The sequence below is a fragment of the Oncorhynchus tshawytscha genome, linkage group LG31, assembly GCF_018296145.1.
Source record: "Oncorhynchus tshawytscha isolate Ot180627B linkage group LG31, Otsh_v2.0, whole genome shotgun sequence".
Classification (NCBI taxonomy): domain Eukaryota; kingdom Metazoa; phylum Chordata; class Actinopteri; order Salmoniformes; family Salmonidae; genus Oncorhynchus; species Oncorhynchus tshawytscha.
This window is the reverse complement of record NC_056459.1, coordinates 5,747,629-5,759,754: the sequence shown is the minus strand read 5'-3', so window position 1 is coordinate 5,759,754 and position 12,126 is coordinate 5,747,629. Positions and strand designations below refer to the sequence as shown.

General features: G+C 43.2%; 1 protein-coding gene across 1 annotated transcript in view; it reads right to left on the bottom strand.

The window, feature by feature from the left end:
- Positions 1-10,868, bottom strand: part of LOC112229354 (ephrin type-A receptor 7-like) — a 181,065-nt gene extending 170,197 nt beyond the window's left edge. The window contains exon 1 of the mRNA XM_042310483.1: positions 10,721-10,868. Within this exon, the coding sequence (XP_042166417.1) occupies positions 10,721-10,799 (79 nt within the window). The 5' untranslated portion in view covers positions 10,800-10,868. The remainder of the gene's footprint in view (positions 1-10,720) is intronic.
- Positions 10,869-12,126: the final 1,258 nt, after the last annotated feature.

Genomic DNA, 12,126 nt, shown 5'->3' with positions numbered 1-12,126 from the left:
CTGTTGTTAAAAAAACCCAACTTCTCTCCGACCCCTGCTACTGTCTTGACCAGTTCCCCAGAGTCCCACTCTCCATGTTCATCTCCACTTTGAGTTTAGCAGCTACTGAATATTGACCGTGGTGGCTTCATTGAACCCCTGCTCGTTTGAACAGCTTGGGTGGTGGACGATGGAAACACCCAGAGCAGAGTGGAGCATGTTAAGGCTTCTCACGCTGCAATAACTATAGTACCCACTCATGTGTAGCGCGTGGAGATGTGTGAAACGTCGGGTGTTCGATCGGCAAGTGGCGCGATCGGCTAAGACGCTTGAAGGACAGTCGCGTGTTTGGGAAGAAGGGGTAGCGAGTTTGCGCCAAGTATGGCCCGAATCGGAAGTGGTACGCACTAAGCAAGCAGCGTGACGTCCTCTACACATGCTAAAAATGACACACACACTATTGTTCTTTATTCCTAAGTCAGAATCTGCCATTGAGACCCATCTATCCCAAATACCCCCATTCTCAACTAGAACCAGTATAACGTCCCCTAATCATTCCTCACTATCCAATGGGGCTAAAGCATTAGCTAAAAAAAAAACATCCATCTTACCTATTATTTATACACACACACACACACACACACACACACACACACACACACACACACACACACACACACACACACACACACACACACACACACACACACCCGTCCTTACAGGGGAACAAAGGAAAATCAAGCGACCCCCTCGGAAGGCTTTGAAGACAGACAGACACAATCAATCAATCCATCGCAAGGTCAATGTTAGCCTTTGGTAAGTAAGCAAATGCTTTAGAGAGCAGCGAGTCATTGTGGGAACTGTTGGACTTTATTAGGCTACAAAATTCCTTATTGGAGAGCTGCTGTATGTACCAAAGGTAAGGTGACAGGTTAGGATGCTCCCTTGTTTCTCTCATCCCAGTTTCCCTCACCCCCACCCTCCCCTTCGGTTACACCCTCCTTTCTCTCACTATGGACCTGGCTAATTTCCTCTCCTCCTTTCCTCTCGCTCGCGCCCTGCCATCAAAATGAGATGGCACCAAAAAGCCCAGAGGGAGAATGTCACAGACACGCCTGCCAACTTCACAAATCACTGCGACCTTTCGCACACAGCGAGGTCACCACTGTCAGCTCCAGAACCCCTCTGCCTCAGCCAACAGAGAAGAACCGGGGATCTGAGCCCACACGTTGACACTCACAAAAAAAGGGGGGTTTGCACCAAGCACAGCAAATTTGTCAAATTAGACGCAAAGGAAGGTGACTACTTCGGGTTGTCTGCTTTCGGAGCATGTGCCACAATTCATTTCAGAGAGTTCAGGATAGCATAATGAAGCAGAGAATTAAAATGAGTTGGCTGTCTGTCATGGGGCCAGTGCTTTAAGCTGGTTAAAGTCTGCAGATAAATAAAGGCAGGTTAACGATTGTCATAAGTCTTAAATTTGCTCAATTGAAGAAATTCATGAAAACTAAAATGAGCTTTTTGGTCTTCATTTAAGGTTAGGGTTGGGCATTATGGTTAGCGGTGTGGTTAATGTTAGGGTTGGGCATTATGGTTAGCGGTGTGGTTAATGTTAGGGTTGGGCATTATGGTTAGCGGTGTGGTTAAGGTTAGGGTTGGGCATTATGGTTAGCGGTGTGGTTAAGGTTAGGGTTGGGCATTATGGTTAGCGGTGTGGTTAAGGTTAGGGTTGGGCATTATGGTTAGCGGTGTGGTTAATGTTAGGGTTGGGCATTATGGTTAGCGGTGTGGTTAAGGTTAGGGTTGGGCATTATGGTTAGGTTAGGGTTGGGCATTATGTGTGGTTAAGGTTAGGGTTGGGCATTATGGTTAGCGGTGTGGTTAAGGTTAGGGTTGGGCATTATGGTTAGCGGTGTGGTTAAGGTTAGGGTTGGGCATTATGGTTAGCGGTGTGGTTAAGGTTAGGGTTGGGCATTATGGTTAGCGGTGTGGTTAAGGTTAGGGTTGGGCATTATGGTTAGCGGTGTGGTTAAGGTTAGGGTTGGGCATTATGGTTAGCGGTGTGGTTAAGGTTAGGGTTGGGCATTATGGTTAGCGGTGTGGTTAAGGTTAGGGTTGGGCATTATGGTTAGCGGTGTGGTTAAGGTTAGGGTTGGGCATTATGGTTAGCGGTGTGGTTAAGGTTAGGGTTGGGCATTATGGTTAGCGGTGTGGTTAAGGTTAGGGTTGGGCATTATGGTTAGCGGTGTGGTTAAGGTTAGGGTTGGGCATTATGGTTAGCGGTGTGGTTAAGGTTAGGGTTGGGCATTATGGTTAGCGGTGTGGTTAAGGTTAGGGTTGGGCATTATGGTTAGCGGTGTGGTTAAGGTTAGGGTTGGGCATTATGGTTAGCGGTGTGGTTAAGGTTAGGGTTGGGCATTATGGTTAGCAGTGTGGTTAAGGTTAGGGTTGGGCATTATGGTTAGCAGTGTGGTTAAGGTGAGGTTTAAAATCAGATTGGATGACTTTGTGGCTGTGCCAGCCAGTGATCACTCTGCAGAGGTGCCTCCAGGACATGATTCATGACGATATAGGTGTGTATGCAGTCCATCGACTACTAGTATTACACATTTTTCCAATATCAGAGCTTGTAATATTTGGTTACATGAGCTTATTTTGAAGTTAGGGGTTTGGTGTGTCACAACATCTATAGATATAACCACTTTCGCAGTAAAAAAAAATTCCCCAAACGTCCATTTCATAAATGGGAGAAATTCGAGAAAAAAAACATGGTTGTGTTTTGTTCTACCTCAGGTAGGGGCATCTCAAAAACTAAACCCCTATTTGAGGATGAACCCGATGAACCCAGAGGCTACGCTGCAGTTTTAACTCGGGCTGCGACTCCCCATCTTCTCTCCTCTGCAGAATGGGTGATTACGGAGGGGAGGGGAGGAGGGGGAGCAGTAAATGAGATCCCGATGAGATGCCAAGGTGTGTTAGCGTCAACGCGTGGGGAATGAGAGAGCGGCCACGAGCTCCAGATTGACTGCGTGAGGAGGGGAAGACACCCCGCACTGCCTACAGGGGCCCCACTCGTATTAGTTCTCGTTAACTAAGCCTGGGATGTGAGACGCATGGTAATGTGGGGATGCACACACACACACACACAGGTGCATGCAGAAATCCGAGGAGACACAAAGAAACGCAAATTGACACAGAGACAAACAAAGAATTACACAACATGATTTCAAAAACATGAACACACACACAAACAGACCAGAAAGACATTCAATACCAGGAATACATTATGAAGATCCACTAAAAAGCACAATGGCTACATTCATACAATTCTGATTGTTTGCCCAATTATTGACCTACAGGATCAGAATGGCTTACCTTACTGTGACCCTTTAAGTTAAAAAAAAATAAAAAATACAAGTGTAAATTGAGCATTTCATTCTTATTAGGACAGGTACGTGTATGAACGTGGCAAATTATCTCTAATAATACAGATTGGATGGAGAGGAAGCGGAACAACAGACAGAAGCAAATTCCCCCCCCCTGTGGCGAGCCCCACTTACAGGGCTGCCAAACCCAGCCTTCAGAAACACATTGCTTTCACAGCAATTCATCGCTGTCACAACATCAAATTAGAACAGAGCTTCCAAGCCAACCGGCCAGCATTCAGGGGAAACGACTCAAGCCACCAACACAAGAGCTGTGTGTGTAAAGCGCTCTACAGTATTATAGTACTTTCAACATGTTTGTGTACACTCTGCGTGTGTATGTGTGCATAAGTATGCAGAAAGACTGTTCATGTGTGTACAGTAAGAAAGCCTGTGTGTGTGTGTGTGTGTGTGTGTGTGTGTATGTGTGTGTAAGCAATAATGACATGTGCATCTGTGTTTAAGTGAGATTTTTCTGGTTAAACCTGCACTGCGTACCTACACTGAACAAAATGTACTTCGCAACCGAAGAATTTCTGCACAAACTGTCAGAAACCGTCTCAGGGAAGCTCATCTGTGAGCTCATCGTTCCTCACCAGGGTCTTGACCTGACTGCAGTTCAGCGTCGTAAGCGATTTCAGTGGGCAAATGCTCACCTTGGCACATTGCTGGAGAAGTGTGCTCTTCACAAAAGAATCCCGGTTTCAACTGTATCGGGTAGATGGCAGCTAGCGTGTATGGCATTGTGTGGTCGAGCGGTTTGCTGAGGTCAACATTGTGAAGAGTCCCCCATGGTGGTGGTAGGGCTATGGCGTAAGCTACAGACAGTGAACACAATTGCATTTTAGCAATGGCAATTTGAATGCTCAGAGAAACCGTGATGAGATCCTGAGGCCCACTGTTGTGCCATTCATCTGCCGCCATCAGATCCTGCTTCACCATGTCGCAAGGATCTGTACACAATTCCTGGATGCAGAAAATGGCCCAGTTCTTCTATGGCCTGCATACTCATCTGGATCGACGTGCACGACAGCGTGTTCCAGTTCCCGCCAATAGCCAGCAACTTCGCACAGCCATTAAAGAGGAGTGGGGCCACATTCCACGATCAACAGCCTGATCAACTCTATGCGAACGAGAAGTGTCTCGCTGCATGATCCCACCAAATACTGACTAGTTTCCTGACCCACGCCCCTACTTTTTTTTTTTTTTTTTAAAGGTGTCTGTGACCAACAGATGCATATTTATATTCCCAGTCACATGAAATCCATAAATTAGGGCCTAATGAATGTACTTCAACTGACTGATTTCCTTATATCATCTGTAACATCTTTAAAATGGTTGAATGTAGAGCTCATATTTTGTTTAGTGTATGTGTGTACAGATGTTTTTGGAGAATCTTCTGGCAAGAATGCAGTATTTTGTCTAGATTTGAATAAGATATACCAGAAACCCCAGCTCTCATTGTATGTCACCGCTGGGATGACGTAGAATCAACATCCGCTGTGATATCTAGGGTAGCAACGTTTGGCTGTGGTAACTGGTGACAACCCAACAGAGTCCAGAAATTTGAGACTGTGGACGCCGATTCGAGAACAATTGTGGGCAAGATTGAAGACAACTCTATAACATTTCAGCAACACTATCTTCAGAGCAGGTACAATTTGTTTTAAACTCAATGTAATATCCACGTTGTCAACCAGAAAGGTAGCTAACGTTAGCTAGCTGGCTACCTTGACATTGCTAACTTCGCTAGCTACATGGTTGATAATAGCTACGGTGTAGTTCCTTGCCTGGTAAAATATAGCAATATGATGATACGCATTAGTTATCACCCATGTGTAAAAAAGAAAAGCAGTGCAATAGAATTAATTGACTATCGTGGCTCTGCGTTCATGGAAAACGACCTTGGGTAGGTAACTAATAACATTACTGGGATGGCCCCTTGATTCTCGAGAGCTATGGCTATGAAGACGTGTATGGATTATAGAAGTGTCATACATGACTCTTCTGCATGAAAATCCTTATCATATATACACTACCGTTCAAAAGTTTGGGGTCACTTAGAAATGTCCTTGTTTTTGAAAAGCAAAGCATATTTTTGTCCAATAAAATAAGATCAAATTGATCCGAAATACACTGCAGACATTGCCAAGAAACTGAAGATCTCGTACAACGCTGTGTACTACTCCCTTTACAGAACAGAGCAAACTGTTCTACCCGCAAAACACCAGTCTCAACGTCAACAGTGAAGAGGCGACGCGGGGATGGTGACCTTCTAGGCAGAGTTCCTCTGTCCAGTGCCTGTGTTCATTTACCCATCTTAATGTTTTCTTTTTATTGGCCAGTCTGAGATAAGGCTTTTTCTTTGCAACTCTGCCTAGAAGGCCAGCATCCCGGAGTCGCCTCTTCACTGTCGAGGTTGACACTGGTGTTTTTGGGTACTATTTAATGAAGCTGCCAGTTGAGGACTTGTAACGTCTGTTTCTCAAATTAGACACTCTAATGTACTTGTCCTCTTGCTCAGTTGTCCCCCGGGGCCTCCCACTCTTTCTATTCCGGTTAGGGCCAGTTTGCTCTGTTCTGTGAAGGGAGTAGTACACAGTGCTGTACGAGATCTTCAGTTTCTTGGCAATTTCTCACATGGAATAGCCTTCATTTCTCAGAACAAGAATAGACTGACGAGTTTCAGAAGAAGGTTCTTTGAACCTGTAATCAAACCCACAAATGCTGACGCTCCAGATACTCAATTAGTCTAAAGAAGGACAGTTATTGCTTTTTTAATCAGACCAACAGTTTTCAGCTGTGCTAACATAATTGCAAAAGGGTTTTCTAATAATCAATTAGCCTTTTAAAATGATAAACTTTGATTAGTTAACACAATGTGCCATTGGAACACAGGAGTGACGGTTGCTGATAATGGGCCTCTGTACGCCTATGTAGATATTCCATTAAAAAAAAATCTGCCATTTCCAGCTACAATAGTCATTTACAACATTAATATCTACACTGTATTTCTGATCAATTTGATGTTATTTTTAAGTGGACAAAAAAAAGTGCTTTCCTTTCAAAAACAAGGACATTTCTAAGTGACCCCAAACTTGTTTACATAAAAGATCATGTAGTGAGCACTACAATCACAAGTGTTGTGTACATGTTTTTTTTTTCTGTAGGACTCCAGTTTTAAAGAGCACCAGACCATGGAGGGGCACAGGCAGGGGTGCACAAAGAATTGGACAGGAAGACCTCGAAAGGGCTGCCCGACCGCAAGAAGAGAGGCTGGCCCGAGATGAAGGTTAGTCAAAACCATCACCTGTGGTACTGTTAACCCTTTTCACAACATTATAATCATATCATAAACATTTGGCTGCGTTCTGCAATTTCATGTAGCTTCTTATCATTACAGACTCAATTGCAAAGAGCTGTCCTTTGAAGAAAGAGGAGAGGTGCAGGGTAGTACATCTGGATATCTATCCACCTGTAGGTCTGCTAATTTGAAGTGTAAACCGTCAAGAGCATAGATATCCAGGAAAAGAGAACAGTTTAGTAAATCATTATAAAACTAGTCCAAAAGCACAATCACAATGACTAGATTTTTTAAAATTCACAAGTATTATTTCTCACGCAAAGTTTATTGTTGCCCACACAAACTTCCCCTATTTTACATGATTTAAATGTTAGGTTGTAGGCCCACCTCTCCTTGTAGGACCACAATTCTGAGTACTACGGTAGGTTTTCACACTTCCCGGGACCCACCAAGTCTGACAACAGGGAAGGCTCCGGTCCTTCCCAGCTCAAAAGGTGGACTTACAGCACCCTGTGTTGCGTGGCGACATCTCCTCGAAGTTGGAGCAGAGCTCAGCAGTTGTTGGCGGTGGCACTTCAGAGAGTCGTGGGTTATCTAATTGGGAGCCCAATCTTCTCAACACGGACTCTCTGATGTTCTGGGATGTCGCTGTAGTCCTGTAGTTTTCAATACGCAGACACTTCACCTTCAAGACTTATTGTAGAATCTCCTTTAGCTAAAAGATAGCAAATGTTATTCAGCGATTCTCAGGCAGCCTATTCTCAGGCACACTATTGTTACTGTTGCATCACGTTGGATAACCACTAGCGACTTATTAGAGCTTTTGAACATGAAAAAAATACAAAAAGGGACATCTTGCAGCTTTAAGCGAGATTGTGTGTGTGTGTGTGTGTGTGTCTGTGTGTGTGTGTAAGTAACAAAGCTATATGTGCGTATGAGCAGCATGTGTGTGTGTGTAAGTAACAAAGCTATACGTGCGTATGAGCAGCATGTGTGTGTGTTTGCCTGTTTGTGTACTGAATTTAAAAGATTTTACTGGGTTACAGTTCATATAAGGAAATCAGTCAATTTTATGAAAATCATTAGGCCCTAAATCTATAGATTTCACATGACTGGGATTTTTTTTTAAATCAGGTGGGGGTGTGAATCAGAAAACCAGTCAGTATCTGGTGTAACCACCATTTGCCTCATGCAGCACGACATCTCCTTCGCATAGAGTTGATCAGGCTGTTGATTGTGGCCTGTGGAATGTTGTCCCGTTCCTCTTCAATGGCCGTGCGAAGTTGATGGATATTGGCGGGAACTGGAACGCGCTGTTGTACACGTCGATCCAGAGCATCCCAAACATGCTCAAATGGGTGATGTGTCTGGTGAGTATGCAGGTCATGGAAGAACTGGGACATTGTCAGCTTCCAGGAAGTGTGTACAAATCCTTGTGGCATGGGGCCGTGCATTGTCATGGTGAAACATGAGGTGATGGCGGCGGATGACTGGCACGACAATGGGCCCCCGGATCTCGTCACGTGCATTCAAACTGCCATGGATTTTTTTTTAATGTAATTGTGTTCGTTGTCCGTAGCTTATACCTGCCCATACCATAACAACACTGTCACCATGGGGCACTTTGTTCACAAAGTTGACATCAGCAAACTGCACACCCACATGCCCCTATACACATGGTCTGCGCATTGTGAGGCCAGGTGGACTTACTGCCAAATTCTCTAAAACGACGTTGAGATGGCTTATGGTAGAGAAATAAACATTCAATTATCTGGCAACAGCTCTGGTGGACATTCCTGCAGTCAGGATGCCAATTGCACACTAGCCCAACTTGAGACATCTGTGGCATTGTGTTCTGTGACAAAACTGCACATTTTTAGAGTGTCCTTTTATTGTCCCTAGCACAAGGTGCACCTGTAAAATGCTGTTTAATCAGCTTCTTGATATGCCACACCTGTCTGTTGGATTGATTATCTTGGCAAAGGACAAATGTTGACTAACAGAGATGTAAACAAATTTGTGCACAACTTAAAAATAAGCTTTTCGTGCATATAAAACATTTCTGGGATCTTTTATTTTAGTTGATGAAACCAACACTTTACATGTTGCGTTTATATTTTTGTTCAGTGTACATGCAATGTGTGTTTGCGCAGCCTGGCTCAGCTGTGCTTAGCCACTTCCAGAACTAACCCTCGCCTGGGGGACGTAGGCGATTATGTGCTCTTCCTCCTCTGAATCCCAGCACCGATTAGGACGCTTTACTGAACTCACCTGAGCCAGACTTCTGCCTGCATCAGAGCCAGGCTCAATACCTCACAACCAGAGAGAGAGAGAGAGAGAGAGAGAGAGAGAGAGACAGAGAGAGACAGAGAGAGAGAGAGAGAGAGAGAGAGAGAGAGCCCACTGGCCAGACTATTTTACTGGGTAGAGAGGGGGCATCGATAAGCCAGCTTGCTCATGTTGTCTTCAGTGTTGAAGTATGAGAGAGTGTAAGGGAATGAGACAAAGGAAACCAGTTGCTCTATGCAAGTGTTAGCCAGAATATATTCTGACCCTACGCATGCTTACTTATCTTCTAAGTCTTTCCAAATAGATGATCAACCATTTAGTATGCAATTCCTACTCATAATTGGTTAAAATCACATGATGCACACCTGATGATGTCATTGGAAACACTCAACTTCCTCTATTATTTTTCTTTACTACAAAACATTGAAACATGCCATTTTTCACATATGTTGATGTTGGGGTGGTGCTGGAGACTATGAATATTAAGTAGAATATTTTAGAAATGTCTTTTTAACTGAACTTTGTCCCACTCAAACAGCTGAAGATGTCACGTGCTTCAGTCGACAACGTTCAGGACACGTTCCGCTATTGCCATGCACTTTTTGCATCATGTGCAATGTCTCAGGAGAATGAAAAAAAAAAAACAGCGACAGATCCTACAGGTGACGCAAAAAGTCGGGTAAACAATTATTTCCTGTGGATATTTTGATCTCCACTTCCTACCGTCAAAAAGGACAACCGGTGAAGTGTAAAAATCAGTCGAATTAACATTCTGGATTGGCGAGACTCTTGCGTCTGTTTTAGAGCGACTTCTTTCAGACTGAATATTCATGGGGCAACCATGGTAATAATCTAATGTTTAGGCAAATCGACATTGGGTCTGACTCTATTCTGTCTGTACAAGTGTCAGATTAGAGGACAGCAATATTTCCTTTTCCATCTGGTTAACAATGTGAATGCTGAGATGTAGCTTTTGTGCTGAAATATTTTTTTGCTGTTGACAGTAGCCTATCACTTCCTGACATTTAAGCAATGCTTTTTTTAAACGCTTTCCAGACTAATATTTAATGAACAGTGGGCTACTCTTAACAGCATGCGCATACAAACTACAACATCATTACAATGTTGATGCGAGACTACTACAGTCCAAATGTAACGGTTTCCGTTCACACTCAAAATGATAAATGGACGCAGTTTGTAACAATACGATTGTAGGATTATGCATTTGCTACAAGATAACAGTTTTATGAATCCTTGTCCGAAGTCGGTAAACAGTACTTGACACCTCGCTTTTATTTATTTTTGACTTACATATCTCACCATTTGATCTATTTTGTCCACATGTTTAACTGTCACTTGGCTACTGAAAAGAAAAGAGATGCTTAAAGCTGGCAGCTGTTTGAAATGTAGGCTGATGTTCGGCTACAAAACGATCTAAGGAGGCTTTCATACAAAATTGGTTTGGAGAGGTTTTTCCGAATGCTAACGCCCCCCCCCATTTTAAATGTTAGAAACTCCTCCAAGGTACTGAGATTTACTTAACATGTACACATAGGCATACATATAGGCTACAACGTCGTAGGCATCTCTGAAACTTCCGCATCACCGTGCAGGCACCTGCAACCGGACTGGCAATTCGGCTGCGCTGGAGTCTGGACATTAAATCATCCACTTGCGATGAGCCGTCCCGTGGGAAAAAAACATATAATCGGTTTCCACATACCTTCCTCAGCGTGACAGCCCTTGTTTCCATTCAGCAATAACATCCAAAGCACCGAAATTAGCGTTTTAAAAAGCTCCATGTTTGACTGTCCAGCGTCGCGGAGCTCTGGTCATCTCTCTCTCCCGCTCGCAACACACCACTTCGATGGTAGAGCCGTCCGGGCTAGTGCGAACTCCGCTCACTACGCCGCGCATTTGACATCTCGGGGGAGGGTGTTGTGCATCAGATTGACATCATGCAAGTGCAATGAAGGAAGAGTTCGAAACGAGGGTACAAGAAAGTCGCCTATCAAAGCGCACTGAAATGAATCGCAATGCCAGATGTTTTCACTAGTCGAATCTTCCCCGCTTTGTGAAACATATATATATATATTTGTTTCCACCTCGCCTTTGATTAAACTGAAGTAATGGCAGTGTTGGCTTTGCCGGTCGAACCTTCAGCTTTCAATGTGGGATAGGTGAGCGAAAGGCTAGCCATAATATTTACGAATCTTTCATTTAATGATTGGATCATATACATTTAGATGAAATTAATAGACTAATTAGATCTAGATAATAATGAAGGGAATGAAGCAAGGAGGAACGCAAAATCGAATGGCTATTAAAGATGGCTACAAATGTTGACTAGTTGAATAATTAATTAATGGAATAATTGTTCAACACTATTAGCTGACTTTGGTCATTTGTTGTTGTCCAATTCTGAAAAATCAAACGACAGACTAGTCCTTGTATTATTCAGTAGTATGTTGAGATATTGTAGTAGCCTATAGGCTGCGTTAAGCCTACACTGTTTTTATTGCAGCCTGTGTATACGTTTTGAGTAATGATTGCCAAAGGAAAGAGAGAGAATGAAGGAAATTGGATTCAGTTTCACTGATTTGCATCCTGTACAAAGGAATACCTATGCTGCAAATAATTTGAGTTTATTGTATTGACATGTGTGGGCCAAATTGAGCTTGTTATTTTTTTCAGCTGAGGAGGCAAAACAGTTCATTGGTCTTAGTCAACAGTAACATTTTTGCAAACAGACCAAACTGATGAGGTGAAACAGGTTGTGTCTCACAATTTAAAAATCAATTTATCTGCATGACAGCTAAAGGCAGATGTTGTGGACTTCGAAACCTTTTCATTTTTTTAATGGAATCCTTTGCAGTGTTACGGTTAAGCAACCCAGTCGTCAGCTCTGGTACATTGGTACAAAGAGTTTTTCTAAAACCTGATAACACAAAAAGACAGTACAACTAGTCAAATATCACACTTGGTAGAAAGAAAAGGCTTTCATCCCAGCTTTAAAGTACAGAGGCAAAAAACACTCTGATTTGGATCAGACAGTTTAGGTAATTTAGCATGTTATTGTCATAATTATTTCATGCCTGCACAATTTTCAAAGCTTGGTCTGTGTCAAAA